Genomic DNA, 21,367 nt, shown 5'->3' on the forward strand with positions numbered 1-21,367 from the left:
TAAATAATTATTTTCGTTTGTTAAGCAGAAATATTTGTTTCAAAACTATTTCTAAATTCAGTTCTAATTTCTAGAAAACGAATAAATGAACAATAATAAAGAAGTGTGTTCAAAAACCTGAGTTATATCCTAAAACACATGCTGTGCCCCATGTGGTCTAAAACTTGCAGGTGGGCAAATCTAAGCTTGTTTTTAATAAAACAAATATAAATATGGATATAATAAATAATACTGCCAATAATAATAACATTATACAAAAGCAAATTGTTATGAATGAACTGAAAAAGCCCCCCAAGATGAAGAAGGCATAAAAGCAGTGGTTTTTCATATTTATGTAGGCTATAATCCTTTATATTTATGTCCTATATATATTCTTATTATATCCTATATATATATATATATATATATATCATTAATATTTTAATATTTGCGTATTGCTCTACATCTTGTGTGTAAGCGAGGCGCAACTCTGCGCTGGACTTTAGACCGGGTTTGTTTTGGTCTATTGAAAAATCTATTATAGTTTCTCAAAATAGCAACGCGCCAGCAATGCGCCTCAGAACGCTTTCATTTTTAGATCAGAACGCCTATGGGCGCACATATGAGCGCAAATGCATTTGTTATTTAAACAGCGTGGCGCAATGCCTCAAAACAAAGACTCTTGCGCCAAGCTGAAACTAGCAAACAACTATTGCGTCGCGACTTGCACCACGTTGCGCCGGGTGTATGATAGAGCCATAGCTTTGTAGTGAACTATGTCTTAAATTAATTTTTTAGCCACTTACAAAATACAAATTCATTGTAAAACAACATTACATGGATTATATTGAAGAAAAGACCATTTTGTGGACAACTTTTTCATTTATTTTAAATAAAATATAGAGGTTACAACCTTTTGAAAAGGCTAGAAAGCATGAATATACAAGGCCAACAAAAAAATTGTAGCAAAGTTAAGCAAGAAAAACAGCATTGCTATCAGAAATAGGGAAAAAAACGAAGATAAAGTTCACCTCACACAGATATAAACAGACTTCTCTCTTCTCTCTATGTTTTTATCTCCCCAGCTGTAAAACTGACCGTTAGCACAAGGTTATGCAAATAAATCAGAATCGCAAACCCCATGTGTTTTTTTTTTCTCCCTGAGGTTCTTTTAGAAGCAAATTAGATAAACTCTTGCTAAGCATTACTGTCCACTAAAATAGATCGTTTAGCCCCAATCAGAAATAGTAGATTAAGGCAAAGCCTAATTCATTCACCATGTTAAATGATACTCTAATGTCAGGCTTTACTAGGCAGTACATGCTAGATTAGATTTGGCACTTTTCTTCTTAAGGCTGATGTGACCAAACGTGTGAAGCAGCTAAGAATTCCCTGTCAATCTTGTCAAACTGTAGTCTTAATGTCAAAAAACATCCGTCTTCACAGTGCCTGATCTTAAATTCTGAGACCGTAAGCTTTCAGACTACTGCACTTAAGTTTAACATAAAAGTCTGCAGTAATAAAGGCCTCATTTTAGTTTATTCACGGTCATCTGTAGAATGTAAATTTATATGTACACAATGAAAAAGACGCAAACAAAATCATTTAAATTTAGTGTCTTCATTTACCAGTGTATTAAAGCACTCCAATGCATTTCCAAAGGAGCAATACCAATGCCAGTGTGTGTTATTGTCAATGTTAGCACAATTAATATAGCTGACATTTTAACAACAACAGAACTGACTTCTTAGTTTTGATGTAACACATTAACCAGTGGTTTAAATGTTTCAATGACAGCAATAACCAAACTGATCAAAAACTCCAGCAATAAACAGCAGTTCCCCTCACACGCCATGTAGGGCAGGAAGGAAGTGGTGAGATATGCAAGATACTGAGCAAACTACTATGCAAAACACGAACAGACTGAAAAATGAGATCGGATGGAGGGACATCGGTTGCCATTTTTTTCCAAAAGTGAGCCATGATCAGTTTGTGAAGAGATGAAGTGGTTCTCAATCATCTGCCACCTTCAATTAATCTCCTTTCAAACTTTACAAGGACATTTCCTGAGCTTGTAAACCACAGCAGCTCTTAACATCACAATTTCACCGGATATATGACTGACTTATTTGCAATCAAATGAGAACTTTTTAGGAGGTTTTACAAATGCTGCCCTTAGAATGTGTATAATAATACATAAACTAACATTTGGGATCATCTTCCTCTACATAAATTTTAATTTTTAGGCACCACCAAGTCACAAGCTGGGTTCCCATATCTTTTGACCAATAAATTTACACGCAAAGAGTTTTTTTTTTTTTTTTTTTTTAACAGAACTGATGAGAAAAAAAATTTTAAAATTCATGAATGTGTCTTCAATTTCAAATAAATCCCTAATATTTCCAATTCTCAAATGTGGGAACCCTCCATGGGACTGTGGGTTAATGGCTTAAAACTGCCATTGCTTGAGCAAGTTCAGGACAGTTACAATGACGTATGTATTTGTGACTGCATTTTCAGCAGAGCCTCAGTGGAACTTGTAGCAAGACCCTTTTGGACTTCTATTCAAAGCTGTTCATCTTGGCATGGATCAGTAGTGTGACAGATGGCTTTTGGTGTCTGAGCTAAAGCAGTTTCTCCAACTTATCTTTAAAGGGACACTGGAACCTGAGGCATCTGTCCAGCTTTGTCGTGCTTGCATATACTTCCAGTCTTTGCATTTCCCCCTCTTTACATAGTCAATTTCTACTTAAGATATGTATCTTTTTGTCCCATTAATGTTTTACTGATTGTAAGCTTTCATACTCTGATCTCATCATCCTCATCTTCCATGAAGGAGGAGAAGGCTGGTTCATTGACTGGTTTGCAGGCATTTTCAGTAATTTCAATATCTTCCTCGTAAGGCTCACTGATTGGTTTCTCCTCAACAGCAGCTGAACTTGAGCTGGAAACAGAACAGCTGTCAAATTGATGTAGATGTTTATGGTGTGGTTCTGGGGTGCTGGTGCCTTCACTCTGAATCTCCAAGTCAACAGAGCTGGATGCTCTCAATTGACTCTCGTCTTGAGCAACTAATTCCTCAGGTTCCTCTTCTTTCATTATAACTTCCGTCATTTCCTCATCTATTTCCACTCCTCCTTGGATGCAGGGAAGAGGAGATGCATGTCCCTCGCTGCTCTTGCCTTCTTCAAACCCCTGGTCATCATCTTCCTTCTCCATCACTCCCAGAATCTCACCCAGCATTGATGGCCCAAGGTCAACATGGAAGGACATCACAGATTCAGCCTTCCTCAAACCTCCCCCATTGTATGTTGGGGAAGGCCTCAGATCTGTCAACACTCCGAAGTGCTTCTCATGAAGCTCCAGGTCCAAGGCGTCAGCAGAGGCCCCATTGGAAGGGCTGGAAGTCAAACTTTTAAGCACCCTACCATCCCCACCCTGTCCTTCTTCATTGTTCAAAAAAGGCAAGGACATAGCATTCTTCACAAAGGCAGGTGATCCACTGGGAGGGAGGAGGGTGTTGTCTCGCTGGTCTACTCTGGTGACAGACTGGGAGCGTTTGCTGCTCCGAAAAGTACGAGACAGTAGTCCTGGTTTTGGAGAACGAGGATAAGTGTGCCCCTCCTGGGGTGGCTCTCCAGATCGAGTGCTGAGGAAAGAGGTATCTCCAAAAGCTTCTCCACTGCGTCCTACATGCATGGTGTGTCGGAAGTCACCCAAAGGAGCACTGATCATTTCTGTAGTAAGGTCCATACGAGAACGCCGTTTGGTCTGAGACCCCGCCACCAACTGCTTTAAGATGGGCATCTTGATTTCAACTCTCAAACACAGTTCTTCAGTTGTTAGACACTGGGGTTTTGTGGTTTCACAAATAAGCTGTTTTCTTAACCAGATTCTGCTCAGCCTAACTTTGTCCAGTCTTGATGGCCGTCAATTCAGCTGCCAGACAGGAGATAATCTGTAATTAAAAACACACAATAACAAAATCAAATTTCATAGTTAACTAGAGCTGACATCTTGACTCCAAGCAAAACCACTGTGCAAAGCCAAGAAGTTAATTATAGTGCTGTGTTTGGCATTCTGGGTACAAGATCAATACAGACAGCAGAAATTGGTAGTCCAGGCAGAACAGAGGCAGTTACAGGATGTCTTATCAATTCGTCTTGCCAGAATACTAGCTGCAGAGTCATTCATTCCCCCAAGTCAGGCTGCAAAAATGTTTCTGGCAATTAGATGAGGAAGGGGTCAGGATTCTTGCCATCAGGCAAGCAGTGTTTCAATCATTAAAAAGATAAGCACAGTTTAACTACTTAGTAGTCTGTAAATCTGTAAATATCACTATAGCCCATCTGTAAATATCACTATCACTATAGTTTTTCTGTAACTGCACTTTATAACTTATACCTATATCTTGCACTTGCTGCTATTGCACTGCTGGTTAGACCTAAACTGCATTTCGGTGCCTTGTACTTGTACATGTGTAATGTCAAAAGAGTTGAATCTAATCTAATCTTAGTGAAATGCTTATGGTGTCAAAAGTAAAATCCTAAGAGATTAGCTTCATGAAATCTGTTAACTGTATTTAACAGTATAAACTGTGTTTACCCCAAAATTTAAAAAGGATTAAATAAAATGAAGCCTGTTATTAGGATCATTACCATTTCTAATTTTCATGACGATAAAAGTATGGTTCCTTCTGGATTCTTAAACTGGATTATAACAAGTTTGTAAAATGGAAAACTCATTTAATTCTGTGTACATTGTGTCAAAACAGCTAACAGTGACCCTAACAATACACAAATATAGTGATGCCAACCTGATTTCACCAAGGACATGGTCCTGGATTTACATTTATGTTGATCTGGAACAGCATTCTAATCAGCCAATCGGAATTAAAGGATAGGTTTACAGTTTATGTTTAGCTTAGACTTAAGGTTAGTTTTACTCTCTTCTACATGATTGTAATCGAACTATTATTTCCCTCTAATTTTGGGAATAATTTACAGTTACGGTTAAATTAAGGGGTAGAAAATATGTATGGATTATATTTTTTGAACAAAAACAATGTTCCAGGACCAACATAGATGTTAATCCAGGATCGCATCACACTTGGCAAAATCATGACGTGCATTATAGTGACAAGCTGCTAGTGATTTTAGTCTGCAATTTCACATCATATCATATCATCAAACATCAATGCTTGATAGCAGACTTGAGACTAGAACGTAATAGCTACTTCATCTTTAATCAGCCTGTGAAAAAGATAGAGACAGAAGAACATGGTTAATGGCTCAGGGGTAACATTATCTCACGCAACTCTAAACTCAACCTTTACTCTCCAAACTAAGCAGCTCAACAGAGACGACCACAATTACCTTCAAATTAAGCAAGCAAGCTAGTGCAAACCTCAGACTCAAAACACAACAAGGTCTGACGCTCTTAAACAAACCTCTCTGAATGCTTACCATCACCGGCGAGTCTTTTGTTGCATTATTCCCAGTTCTGTAAAGTAACACTAAGGGTGAGAGGCAGACCAAATGCTTGGCATGCAACACATTTTTCCTGTCACTGTAAAATTCATAAATCTTCTGAAAAAGAACAACAGCGAGAGAAAAATTTCTCTGTGGTGCCCAAACAGCTCATGACCTCTTTCTAGCTGAGTCTTCCTACCAGCTTCGTCTGCATTTCCTGATAATGTCCTTACCTGCCTGTGTCTCTATAGCAACACCCCACTGCACACAGATGTCAGCGTTTCCTGTCAGCTTGCATTTTTCCCCCCTTTGGCATTAAGGCAAGACACTGCAGGTAAATAGGGTAAAATTAACTATAATTAGTATTAACATACTTGCCTAGTTTGTTTATTGAATTAAGAATTGCAAACTTTTTTGTATTACAAGTTTTAGAAAAAATATTTCGATTTTTGCATATTATAGCGCATACACAAAAATGGGAATATTGGCTAAAGTCTGGTTACATTATCGTTAATGTTTTATAGAATACAATGTTGTAAATCACCATAACTTAATTATGGACATTCCTCATAAAAAAAAAAAAAAATTAAAAATCATAATACAGATTTTAGTCTATGCAAATATTGTTAAATCTTTGGTTCAGAGCAAAAGAGAAAATGGTCTCTTAAAAAACTTACATGTTTTCTTGCCTTACGTGTCTTGCCTTAAACAAGAAACTATGCTGATTATAATGTATCCGCCAGACTCAATTAAAAACTATGATTTAGCACAAATGATGTGCAAATCTAACTAGAGTATCATTATCAATCTGATATTAAAAATTAACAGCCTGAACTCCACATTGTATCAAACTGAATATCTGTTTAAACACAAGAGAATGAACATCGTCTATTGTGTTTTCTGATAGAGAGCAACTGCATGCATCCTCCCTGAAGGCTAGAGAGAGAGAGCAGAATAAAGCTCAGCCAATGAAAGGCGGCATCCTGGGGCTCAAAAGCAACACACACCCATTTCACTGACATCATTTCATAGCTGCTATAAACCCACCTGAAAACAAAGAAAGGGAGGCACAACACATTTGTGGCAACATTACTATTGCTTTTGTTGTACATCAATCAAGTTTTGAAGTGTTATTTTAAGTTCATAATCACATTTAGGAATTTAACAGATGCTTTTATTTAAGGCAGATTATACAGTTGCTGTTGCTACGTTGCTTGTAAAGCAAACTAGTACATAAGCTGAAGCAAAAACAAATGAATAATAGAAGAATTATAAGAAGTGGGTAGCGATGTCGCCTCGCAGCAAGAAGGTCGCTGGTTTGAGCCGCAGCTGGGTCATTGGCATTTCTGTGTGGAGTTTGCATGTAATCCCCATGTCCAAAGATGTGCTGTAGGTGTGTATGTCCTAGTGCTCCAGGATGTGGGTTGAGTGTTGGGCAAAAATCCCTCCTCATAAAAACAAGATGTTACAAAACACTAATATACACATTTAGAAGTACTTTACCTCTATTTCAAATCCAAACACTGTGTATAGACACAGGGTTAATTAACTTTTTTTTAAATAAAATGAACAATTAATTAATGTTTACAATAATTTACAAATAATTGCTGTCACTTTTGTTTAATTAAATGCATCCTTGCTGCAAATCATTAATTATTATAATTGTTGGTAAACATTTTATGAATCACCAGTGTTTTGTTATATGGATTATAACATATATGATAATAAATGTCTAATTAATGTTACAGTTCCATTCTGAACTCACAGGTACAGGTAAATAAATGCAGCTTACCTATGAGGCTGGTTAGTCTTTATTTTACACAGTCTGACATGGACACCACAGCAATAATAATCAAAATCCTTTAAATGCAATGCTTAAAATTTCACAAAAGGGGTGGGGCTTTTTTACCACTAATTTGAAAACCGAGTGGAAAAATAGAATTGTATTAATAGAAATATGGAAGTCTAATAAGACTAACAAATTATTTCTCATAAACAGAGCGCAAAAAGAGCACAATGAGTAATCAATATGCTAAATTATTCAGTTAGTGCCACAAATTACAATGCCGAACAACGGTTTGCAGAACTTTGGACAAAGCCAACAGTGTTTATATGAGGTGTTGCTACTGGGTGGCATGAGCTGGGAGAAAAACAAGCAGTGGATGAAAGATGGAAAGCCCTAAATCCCACAGACACACAGTTGCCCTGCATTTCTGTCCTGTCACACATACACCAATGCCCAAAACAAACATTTCCCAACTATTGTGAACAAACGCTTTCAGCTAAGAAAGCTCAATTATTACAAACCAACTCTATTTCAAAAACTTGGGTTTTCAGGTTGTTGAGTAAATAAATGGGCAAAAATGTAAAATCTGCACCCCACAGAAAACATCACAGATTTGTGCAGATTGTTAATTACTTTGCAAATGTTTAGATGATTCAGGTACAAAACAGTTGCTTTTTTGTGGATAAGACAGCTAAGATGAGCATCTTTGTTTACAAAAACAGTAGATCTAATTGGATTTGCATTTTATAAGTTTTTTTTTTATAATTTATTTAATATTTATACAGAGATTTAATATAGTCTAGTATGTGTGTGTGTTTATATGTATATGTATGTGTATATATATATATATATATATATATATATATATATATATATATATATATATATATATATATATATATGTGTGTATATATATATAGACACACACACACACACACACACACATATAAACACACACACACACACACACACACACACACACACACACACACACACACACACACACACACACACACACACACACACACACACACACAGTCACGATAACCAGCGATCATTATCCAGAGATCGCTGGTTCTCTCACAATATCCATGGACTACACTTCCCCTTTCTCTTGGACTACATATGCATACATGCTCTCTGGTCACACTCACGCCTGCTAACTCATCTAGCCTGATTACACTCACAACACCTGAGGACTTTTAGAGACTGATTACACACCCTACATAAGCCACACATTCACCCATCCAGTTTGCCGAGTCTTGTTCGCTATCAGTGATATTACAACGTGTTTTTCCTTGTCTTGTTTCCCGTGTTTAGACTTTAGCCTTGTTAATCGGTGTGCTCCTGTATAGCCGCCTGCCTCACGACCTATTGCCTGTTTTACGACTACGATTCTGGATTGTCTGCATATACCTGTTTACACCTGATTTGACCATTGCTTGCTTGACACTGATTAAACCTGCATATTGGATCTTACCTTTAGTTGTTTGTGTCACTCCCCGTGGTTACACACACAATCTCATTATTTATATATATATATATATATATATATATATATATATATATATATATATATATATATATATATATATATATATATATATATGTATATATGTATATATGTGTGTGTTTATATATATATATATATATATATATATATATATATATATGTATATATATATATATATATATATATATATATATATATATATATATATATATATATATATATATATATATATATATATATATATATATATATACATATATACATATATATATATATATATATATACATATATACATATATACACATATATATATATATATATATATATATATATATATATACATATATACATATATACACATATATATATATATATATATATATACATATATATATATATATACATACATATATATATATATATATATATATATATATATATATATATATATACATACATATATATACATATATATATATATATATATATATATATATATATATATATATATACATATATATATATATATATATATATATATATATATATATATATATATATACATACATATATATACATATATATATATATATATATATACATACATATATATACATATATATATATATATATATATATATATATATATATATATATATATATATATATATATATATATATATATATATACATATATATATATATATATATATATATATATATATACATATATATATATATATATATATATATATATATACATATATATATATATATATATATATATATATACATATATATATATATATATATATATATATATATATACATATATATATATATATATATATATATATACATATATATATATATATATATATATATATATACATATATATATATATATATATATATACATATATATATATATATATATATATATATATATATATATATATATATATATATATATATATATATATATATATATATATACATATATATATATATATACATATATATACATATATATATATATATATATACACATGTATATATACACATATATATATATATATATACACATGTATATATACACATATATATATATATATATATATATATATATATATATATATATATATATATATATATATATATATATATATATATATATATATAGTGAGAGAAATAAGTATTCAACATGTCACCACTTTTAGATGAAATTTTCACCAGATGTTGATAACGACCAAAAAATATGTATATGAAAAAAAAACAAATCTAATTAGTTTAAAAATTAAGTTATGCATAATAAAACAAAATGAGACAGGACAAAAAGTATTGGACACATAAAGGAAGGGAGGTGTAGAAAGGTAGTCAAAGCCCAGACAGCAACTGTTATTAGGCAACCCTCCGCCCTACAGTATGTCATTAGCCGCGTTTCCACTATCGCGCCTAAAGCGAGCGAGCCAAGGCCAGTCACGTTTCCACTGTCACTTCTGGGGCCTAATTGGGCCAAATCGGGGCTTTCTTGGGGCCAGCCGAATACCTTGGGCCAAAGAGGGCCAGCCGGGGCTTCGGGGCGGAGTGAAAGGAGAGGCGGGCAGTTTTCCGATCGCACATGAGTAGATGCGCCAAACACATAAACAAACAAATAAATAAGGAAAAGAAAACATCTGGAACAAATTATAGGCTGGGGTCTTTTTCCGTATGATCGCCCTTATGTTTCTCTTTTAAATGTAAGGCTGTTGCATAAAATAATAAAGTAGTTTTAATTTATAAGTGACTTTTCTTTGCTGCATCCTCCTTGATGTTTTAATAACGCATAATAATCTTTACACCATATTAAAGACACAATAGACAGCAGGTTTTCGAGAGTTTTTGTAAAGTTTAAAAGGTGTGTTTGTGCACGTTTAGATGCCTGTATGTTTGTGTGAGACTCCCTTCATAGCTCTGCTGATGCCGCCAGCGGCTTTTTTCTTTTATTTTTTATTGTTTTTATTTATTTTGGAGATAATACACTATATGAATACAACAGAAAGACATTAAACTTTACAATTTTCGTGTCAACTTTTGTAGGCTCAAAACAATATTGTCATATCTAGATAAAATAGCCTAGTTATATTTAAATAATTCAAAGAATTACAAATATCAGATATAATAAAATCACATTAAATAAATAAACCAATATAAAACTAACAAAAGCTAGCTATAACAATTAGATACTATATCAAACTGCCATATAAACTTAATATTAAAAAGCCATATTAAACTTTCATTTTTTAAAAAGCCTCTCAGAAAAAAAAAAAAAAGATTTTAGATAAAAACAATAAACACCGGAGAAGGTTTTAAATATTATTTATAAAGTATTTGGATACGATGATATTAATCAAATCATGCCAACAGAGCATTTTCAGGGTGAGTGAAAGCAGAAACTAGGTGACCTTTTTTTCTGTCTTCCAGCTGCGCAGCACTTTTTTGACGCATCGGGGAAAACTGCAAGTTTACAATGTGTACTGTGTCCTCAAACAAGTAAGTATGTTTTTATATGACGTGTTAAAAATAAAAAAGGAAATTTTAAATACATAAAGAGCTTTATTAGTGCATAGCTGCTGAGCGCAACAAAATATAGGCTATATTTTATTACGTGCTGCTCTTATGTGCTGAAACACTTAACACTTTCCTTTACTTAGACTTTACAGACCTGAAACTTGCCTTTAGTACCTATTCATTGTTGCTCTTAGTTGTGTAAATTGCTTCTTTGTCCTCATTTGTAAGTCGCTTTGGATAAAAGCGTCTGCTAAATGACTAAATGTAAATGTAAATGTACTTAAGATATAATAAGCAACATCTTTAAATATAGGGAATCACCTATTAAGTGTCATAAAGCCTATAGGGAAAAGTTTATGTTTCAGTTCTCTCCGGAGCATTTAATATTAATTTTGGACAGCGTCTGTCTAATTGAGGATGTTCTAAAATACATTTTATATTGAGTTATTAACAGAGAATCTTATATATGTGGTTTTATATTATGGATGTGTGCACTCCCTGCACTGGGTCCCTCCGTTAGAGGCAAGACCACTGGATTTCGATGATGAATGAGAACACAAAGGTATGTGCGTATAGACATACATTGTACTGCTGAACAGTATCGTGTCATTTGTTTGTTTTGGTTGTCCTAATTTTAATAGTTTTGTGATGATGTGGTGTGCTTTATCTGCCTGTTTCCCGCTGAAGTGGTCGGATTGAGTGACGTTCGATTCGGGGGATGTTCTGGGGGCGTGGTTTGCGTGACGCGCTGTGAGCTACTAGCCCGACAATGGAAACGCGACATGATTTCGGCCTCACTGCTCAACCTCCCGAGCGATTGGCCCGGCCTGGCCCGATAAAAGCCCTGGCTCGCACTGGCCCGATATTGGAAATGCGGCTATTGTAAATGAATATTAGCTGCTTCATTCTAACATCTACATTAGCAAGATTATGAAGATGCAGCCAGAGTGGACATTTTAGCAAGACAATGACCCAAAACACAGTCAAGGAAACTCTCAAATGCTTTCAGAGAAAGAAAATCAAGCTGTAGAATGGCCCAGCCAATCACCGGACTTAAATCCAATAGAAAATACAAAATAAAGATCAGGTTTGATCACAGAACCATCAATATTTTTACACTCGTTTGAAGTCTGGGAAAAACATTACACCTGAGCAATGCATGTGACTCCAAATACGAGTCGTCTTCAAGCTGCCATTATTAAAAAAAGCCTTTTACAGTATATAAAGTATTGAATACATTTCAGTCTTTCATGACATTCTCCTTGTGTCATTACATTGTTATTAAACATTAAAAAATTAATATGTCTATGTTTGTGTTGTTTGAGTTTTTACCAAAGTCTGGTTCAATTCCAAGTAAACATGTTCTTTGGAAATTTTATTTCCAAGAAAAAACCCTGCAGGCAGATAAATAAAAAGCATGAGCAAAAACAAAGACAAACAAATAAAGAGGACAATCGATTTTAGTTTAAAACATGCCCGAAACTTCAAGGAAACATAATTTCATACTCTTAATCTTACTCTTAATTTATGAAAAGAAATTGCAATTCTGAAGTCCTGTTTTTCCCCTATTGCTGATATCTTATGTTTTCTTTAAAATAAACTCTATTAAAACATTACGTCGCGTATGAGTCACTGATCAAACACTGGTTCACAGCTATCTGCTTTTAGAACAATTTTTCTCTCCATATACACCAGAAACATTCATATAAAAACTCAATATTTCTGAAAACAATGAGCAATTCTGAGTGTGCTTCATGAGGATGAGTGGACTTGACAAACACCTGTAGAAGACACATTATGTTGCTCTCCATATGCACCAGACTCGGCTAAACTACTTAGACTAGTCATGGCATCAAGTGTATTTATTGCTTCTTTAAACCTGTTTTGTAAGTTGCTTTGAATTAAAAGCGTCTGATAAATTAATGGATGTAATTGTAAAACTGCACACAAATGCACAGAGGCACATACTAAAAATCACTTCATTATAAATAAAGTGCAAATAGACATTTAGATGTAACAGTTGTTCTATCCAAAAGTCAGTCAAGATAACACCAACAAGTCACACTAAATATCATAACTGGGAATGTAATTTGTAGCTACAAATTATTTATATTTAATTACTGTCATATTTATTAATTTAACCACACTAGCTGTGTTTCCATCCAAACATGCAAATTAAATTTATTTGCAAAAATAGAATGATTTGAAAATAAAGCAGCGTTTTCATCTAATGAGTCAAAGAGAACAAAATTGTCACTTCCTGATTAACTGGTGCCAAATATCAACAGTAAAAACGGAATTTACTGTGGTAGAAGCTGCATAAATCTTTTATTTATTTAATAAATGACTTGTTCCTCAGAAGACAAATGTCAACATGCAATGAGCGTGTGGTGGCGTGAGACGGGGAGCACATACACTCTTGATAGTTCAGGAGGTCATTGATAATATAATAACACTAATGCTAAAATGGTTCAGACGTTTTAGTATAAACAAAACAACAATTCAGATGTTTTACAATGTGCTCATACTTTTGGTTTGTCAATTCACACACATTTTATCATCTTATGATCTCCTATAACAAAATCACTTGACTTTTTTAATGTGCATACTGGAATTTGTTCAGTAAAAGTGTTTCCATATGCATCGTTTATTTATCTTTTCTTATTGAATAAAAAGTTTATTCTACTCAGCTATGCACATGAGTATTTTATGTGCATTTTCAAAATGTATGCGCATCATCAATCTTTTTTTATGCCCATGTCCAAAATGCGCATAAAAATAGGTGGATGGAAACATAGCTACTGTAATAAATAAGTTGCTAATTTAAATATTTAAGTTTAACCAATCTTACTTTAGTCATTTCAACTTGCATCAATTAAGCTAACGCCAAGTTTAAATATGTTTATTTTAAAATTCTAGTTGAAATTGATTAACTTTCTAAATTAAGTTATAAAAAAAACATACATTGGCAAGACGTTTTATTATGTATTTTTTTACAGTGCAAGAGCAGTTTCTATTGCTTTCATTAACAGTTCATGTTAGTAATTACCATGTATTTTATTCTTCTAGTAACCCAAAATTGCTCTTCGTTGTCACTTTGTTATTTTTAAGATTTTTAAATGATTTTTAAAAAGACTTTCAGACTGTATTAACAGAAAATATTTTAGGAATGCTAGTTAAAATCACAATTATATACACGTTATTCGTCAGTATCAGTCCTTCTTAATTAGGAGTAGCCACAGTGGAATGAACCGCCAACTTATCCAGCTTATGTTTTACGAAGCGTATGCCCTTTCAGCCGCAACCCAACACTGGGAAACACCCATACACCCTTGCATTCACACACATACGCTACAGCCAATTTTGTTTACCCATTTCACGTGTGAAGCATGTCTTTGGACTGTAGAGGAAACCGGAGTACCTAGAGAAAAACCCACACGAACACGCAGAGAACATGCAAACTCCACACAGAAATCCCAACTGACCCAGCCGGGGCTCAAACCTTTTTGCTGTGAGGCGATCATGCTATCCACTGCGCCACCATGACGCCCTCCTAATAATTTATTGGACAAAATATTTCAAACTAATTTTGTAAAGTTGCTTGTTTTTAAATGTAAAGTTTTACATATTTTTAATGGTCTGAAATGGATCAACAAACAAAAATGGTACATAATAATAATAATATTAATAATAATAATTCCTTACATTTATATAGCACTTTTCTGGGCACTCAAAGCGCTTTACATAGTGGGGGGGATCTCCTCATCCACCACCAGTGTGCAGCATCCACCTGGATGACGCGACGGCAGCCATTTTGCGCCAGACCGCACACCACACACCAGCTGATTGGTGGAGAGGAGACAGTGATGCAGCCAATTGAATATGGGGATGTTTTAGGTGGCCATGATGGATGAAGGCCAGTGGGCAGATTTGGCCAGGATGCTGGGGTTAAACCCCTACTCTTTTCGAAGGACATCCTGGGATTTTTAGAGAGTCAGGCAGAGAGTCGGGACCTCGGTTTAACGTCTCATCCGAAAGACGGCGCTCACTGAGCAGTATAGCGTCCCCGTCACTATACTGGGGCATTAGGACCCACACAGACCGCAGGTTGGGCGCCCCCTGCTGGCCTCACTAACACCACTTCCGGCAGCAACCTAGCTTTCCCATGTGGTCTCCCATCCAGGTACTGACCGGGCGCAGCAGTGCTTAGCTTCAGTGGGCGACCATGTGAGAGTTGCAGAGAGCTAGCTGCCGGTACATACATTTATCTGCCCATGATCTATTTTCATATCAGGCTGATAACTATAATAATAAAATATACCAATACCAATATGGCCATCAATTTATTGTGCATATGCATCCTGTTTATGCTCTAATCTTTTAAAAATTATAAACTATAATTTCACATGTCTAAAACCCCCACGAAAGCCTATTAGCACATATTGTGCTAAAGGCTAATGTCCTTCAGCTAATACTGTAGTTGTCCATGTTGATCTCTGGAGCGGTTTATCTAATGCTTGCATTGGAGAGGATCTGTATTTATAGCTATGTGTGATTATGGCGTATGAACAGGGAGCATGGGAAGGCAGCGTGGGAAACCGCAGGCCTCTGAAGGGGTGAGTGACTCTCCAAATACCCTCTGTTAGAGTCTATGATAGAGACACAGTTCGGCTGGACTTCCTCTGTACAGACTAAACACATCTCCCACTATTTGCTCGTCTTTCTCTATCGCCGCGACCCTATACATACTGACCCCTGACCCCTGTGTGAGTTTAAGAGGTTCAGCAAATCTCATAGAATAACATACACGCTTTGGACACACACATCATGCATATGAGGGCGGCTGCGGTTTCCAGCTACATGTTTATATATTCAGTCATAATTCAGATATTGTTGGAATTTTATCTTCATTTGTCTGTAATATGGAATGATTGTATGTACAAAAGTGGCAAATTCTGACTTAAAGTTTTTGTTCAGTTCATATATATATATATATATATATATATATATATATATATATATATATATATATATATATATATATATATATATATATATATATATATATATATATATACATACAGTTGAAGTCAGAATTATTAGCCCCCATGAATTATTAGCCCCGATTTATTTTTCCTCTAATTTCTTTTTAACTAAGATAAAAAAAAAAAAAAATTCAACACATTTCTAAACATAATAGTTTTGTCATTCATTTAGTTCTCAGCTTTTTTTCTTTAAAAACACTTTACAAATGTACAAACCCTGTCATTGTTCTTGTCCTCAGCTAGGTTAAATGTACAGCTTTAATAGTTGTGTTATTCTAAAAACTGTTATTTAGAAAAAAATAAATAAATTCAGAAATAGAAAGGTTAAGTTGATTAAAAACACGAAATTGTAAATAAATTCTACAAAGATATAGTATTTATAATAAATACATAAATTTACAATTGTCCCTATGTTTATGTCAGTCCTGTCACATTTGCATTAAATTTTGCATAAAATACGTGCAATAAACCTATGACTCGGAAGTGACATCATTTTGTGGATGAGAAGCTGACCGTGATCAAGGATGTGTTCTGTGATTGAATTGTATAACTTTCAGCTTGTTTTTGATTTTTTTTGGGGGAAAAGACAAGCTTAAAGGTCAGGATCCATCACATTTTTTATAAATGAAAATGTACGTTTCTGGTAGAATATCCCTTACTATAAAACTCAGTGTGGGTGTTTATGTCATTCTCTATTGACAAACACAAACACTGAAATAAAAATGTAATATTATACAAGAATACTCTTAATATAACTTGGTGTTTGTCAAAAAAAAAAAAATAAATAAAAAATAATAATAATATGACAACGTTTCAACCTACATGGTCTTCATCAGGTCACACAGGATACACAGGAGAACTCAAGATTTAAGGTGCATCCCAAATTGCATACTTATGCACAATTAGTAAAGTAAATGCACTACAAGTAAAAAAAACAAACAAAAAAAAAAACGCTAGTGTTCCATCTGGGATGACACTGTATACATGTACATGGTACAAAAGTGCATAGTGTGCCTTTTGAGATGCAGCTCTAGCTAAACTCTACACATCACACCTGTAAACAATAATCACCCCAATCAACCAACGAGTTAAGCAGCGGTAACATTAGAGTTTGAGCATGCGATGTTCTGTCGTGTGGCACCGCGAAAAGAGGGGGGATAAAACAAGCTTATTAGACATTTAAAAAAGCAAGCGATTGCTCCATGTTTTAAATTTCTGTCCAGAGATGTCATGTTTTGATCCTTGATAGTTCTCTCACAGTCAAGGGATGGGATTTCGAAGGTCTGAGTTCACCAACCTTTTACTGTATCAAATGAAATGAGTGTAGTTAACTCAAAATTTACTGAAAGTTAATTCTACTCATTTGAAAAGAGTTTTAAACTCCATAATAAGTTAATTAAATATCTCATTACTTCAACTTAAATGGAGTAACTAGATTTGTATTTTTTTTTTCACTCAAATGGTTTGTTGCAATTGGTTTCCTCAAACTTTTCAGTTGCCTTAACCGATTGGATTTTACAGTTATCTTCATTTATCAGGTTTTACTTTGCTCAAATTGCTTCATTACTCAAACAGATTAAGTTCACAGTACTCATTTGGATTAGTTTTTAAACTTAAATGGTTTGTTGCAATCATTTTTCCCAAACGGTTTGAGTTACTTTAACTTTTTGGGTTTTACAGTGTATGGATTCTGTCCAGAGATGTCATGTTTTGTCTATGGGCGAAAAGTGCAGTGTGACTGAGACTTTAGCAAGCAATAAAAAATACAAAAGTCAAAAACAGAAGACAGAGTATATAATGTGTGATTATAAAAAAGCTTCCCTTTGCAGTAAAAGTTTTTCCATTTCACCGCCTCTTCTAACTAAAAACTGACCACAGAACTTTGCCACCTTTTGAAGGCCGGATTGCCTTCAGTGGAGCAGAAATGACCTTTAAACCTCATTTAAAGACAAAATTTAGCTATTAAAACATGCCGTTTAAAGCTGAAGCGCACTGGATTGTCACATGCACTTCATGTCATCTTAACTTGTGCAGTGGACTAACAAAAAGCGATGCTCACTGCGAACAAGCGTCTCTATGTGAATCAAACAAAAGTGCAGACTGAATCCTAGCACTCAGACAGTGAATGATCTACTGTTGATCTCTGGAAGTTTTCCTCTGCCTGCCCGATCGAAGGCCTTGAGAACCACATGATCCTTTATTATACATCTCGAGATTTCATAAATAATGACACGGTTACTTCTCCGCACCCCAATCTTCAGCTCATCTAAAAGAAATACTAGAGAAGAAGCAGATATGAAACTTGAATACAATTATAATGTCAAAAGTCCAGTGCCTTGAAATGAGCAGTTTTGTTTCATGTAATTTTTATTGAAACATGAAGACAAGGTGGGACATGGAGAAGCTCCTCCCCTTTAAACAAATAACCAATAGCGTTTTGTTTATATCATAGCTCTGCCAGTCAGAGATGTTGAGTTGTTGAAGTGCATCGGACTCATGATGGCCACAGTGTATAAAAGCAGTGTATAACCATGTTCCACATTAAAATGCAACATTCAGTGCAATTCAAATGGTTCAGATGATCTTATGTGGATTTGTGTATTGGATTTACACAGACAATGAGGGTGTATTCAGAAACGTGTACTTGGTTATCTGTTTTCAGATTTATGTTTCTTCAGTCCCAAAAGACTGTTGTTATGTAAATGAACAATTAAAGTCAGGGTGCGAATTACAGGGTTTGGGGTGGTTTCACTAACCAAATTAATGCTTGATCCAGTACATCAAAACATGTAAACAAGTCACTTTAAATTGTGGCAAATAATTTACACTATCCACTTTACATAATATTCTAAATCATAAAAAACAATAGTTGATATAAAAATTATTTGTAGTTTTTTAGCGACATCTGGCCTCCCCTATAACGATTTGTATTGTAAATGCATGATCATGTGTGACAGGGTTTACAGGAAATGTTTCCATCAGCAGTCTGAAACTAGCATATCTATACTAATAGATACGTTTAAAAGATACTTTTCTTGTTTGTATCTACATGTAGTCTTAAAGTTAAGTAAAATTAGACTTAAAATGTTTATTTTAATACATGCGATACATGGACATAGTTAAACTATAAAACAGAATCTGAAGAAGCCCTTTGTAACTAAAGCATCAAGGTTCAAGGTTGCAGCTGAACTCTGCAGGACGTTAGATCTCCAGAAACAGGATTGGGCACCCTTGGCTTAGATCTTCTAAATGCCTTTTTTCTTTTCATCTCTTTGTTTTGGAGCACACTACTTTATAACTAACCTTGCGTCGACTGGTGCATTCTTTGTTTCATGAGCTGAGCATTTGTTTTCTGTTGCTATCAATGGGGGCAACATTTTTGGGGGGATGCATTGTTTTATAGCAACTGACAAAAAACTATCACAGCTGAGCTTTTTTAGAACAGCACTCACATTTCTGCACCACAAAACACAAAGAAATACAGTGGACAAGTTGTCTAAATGCTGACTTTCATTTGGGTCTGCAGCACAAGCCTCCGCTGACTGCACGGCACGCACCCAAGCACTGAGGCCCTGTTTACACTAGTGCGTTTTAGTTTTAAAACAGCGTTTTAGAATGAAAACGATCCGCGTCCACACTCGCGTTTTACCCAGCGTTTCTGAACTGCTCTCCGTCCACACCAAAACGCTGAAAACGCACATCACGTGACCACACAGACACTCTCTGCCAAGCGCTGCAGCCTGTCTACCCAGATGAGAGCTCTGCTAGTCGGACTTCTCATCAAGCATCTCCCGCTGGATCTAATCTCACTATATTTATTAAACGGGATATTTCATTCATCTTGTTGTCTTTATCTAACGACATATTCCCTGACTTAGGTCATTGGATTTTTTCTCAGGTAACGTGTTTTGGCTAAGCGCAAAGATACGTTAATGATTAATTAACCCACGTAGCCTATTCTGTATATTGACTGATCGCTTGCCTTTATTTCCTATAATGTAAAAACTTATTGTATGTTATACTTTTATAATGGCCATTATCGATTATTAAAACTGATATTCAGCAAAAGAGAGGGTGTGTTTCGTATTTTCACTGAAATTGAAAGGAGGCAGTTGTTATCGGCTCCGTTTTGTTATAAATATCCACACAGTGAAGATGACGCTCATGCAGCACGACGCCTCAACATTTCTGCTGTCTGTTAAGTTGTTTATATCAAAATGAAGATAGGCAGTTCCTTAAATCATGTATAACGTTACATTTTATTGTTGAGAAAGTGAAACAACGTAGCCAGGGTGATGTGAATGAAGTTATAAAGTACACTGTTTCCTTTGAAGATTTACCCGTGTCCTCGGTATAGTCTGTTTTCCATATCAAACTGAGAAGAAGAGACTGCAGCCTTGATCAAACTTGCGAAGTCTGAACTTACAAGGAGAAAATGCAGGACTGAACTGTGTGTGTTAGGCTACTTAATATTCAGGAAAAGCCCCAATCAGAGAGGTGAATGTCAGCAGCCCCGCCTCCGTTTTCAGATGTCTCCGTTTCCATCATCCACACTGAGACGGAGCAGCAGCGTTTCAGAATGAAAACGGCCTCTCCAGCGTTTTCGAAACGCTTCGTTTTTGGCGCTTGAGAACTCCGGCGTAGTGTGGACGGTTGGCGTAACCGTAGCAAAACTTATGCGTTTTCAAACTAAAACGCATTAGTGTAAACGGGGCCTGAGAAGGCTTTAAGGCTGGACGTGCTGGCCATTTTGGCCATTTGTACTATTATTTGTAACAACAGAGAACTGTCATGATGAAACTGTAGTAAAGAAGTCAGCCAGTGATTTTTCTAAACTAATTAATTTAACTTCAAACAAAACCAATAAGTTGTGGATAACTTTGGAGGACACTTGCGAAAATGTTTGCTTTTAATACAGTTGTTTAAATGACAAACTTAGGCTACATTTTTTTTATATACAAGCTAACTGCGTACTTAATTAAATTTTCTTTTTTTAAATAAAAAGTAATTCACTTAAAAGGA

At 34.8% G+C, this 21,367-nt stretch overlaps 1 protein-coding gene across 5 annotated transcripts in view; it reads right to left on the reverse strand.

Annotated features, from left to right (window-relative positions):
- Positions 1–841: 841 nt before the first annotated feature.
- The window catches only part of cdc42ep4a (CDC42 effector protein (Rho GTPase binding) 4a), a 49,959-nt gene continuing 29,433 nt past the window's right edge, over positions 842–21,367 (reverse strand). For 2 of the 5 annotated variants that reach the window (XM_087242471.1, XM_087242472.1), the window contains one exon: positions 842–3,937. In XM_087242471.1, coding sequence (XP_087098597.1) covers positions 2,779–3,786 — 1,008 coding nt within the window. In that variant the 5' untranslated portion in view covers positions 3,787–3,937 and the 3' untranslated portion in view covers positions 842–2,778. Of the gene's footprint in view, positions 3,938–5,444; positions 5,664–5,683; positions 6,395–21,367 lie in introns of those variants that run through there. The other 3 variants (XM_087242474.1, XM_087242473.1, NM_001002183.1) reach the window with 3 other exon arrangements.

This window comes from Danio rerio, chromosome 3 (genome assembly GCF_052040795.2).
Source record: "Danio rerio strain M-AB ecotype USA chromosome 3, GRCz13ab, whole genome shotgun sequence".
Classification (NCBI taxonomy): Eukaryota; Metazoa; Chordata; class Actinopteri; order Cypriniformes; family Danionidae; genus Danio; species Danio rerio.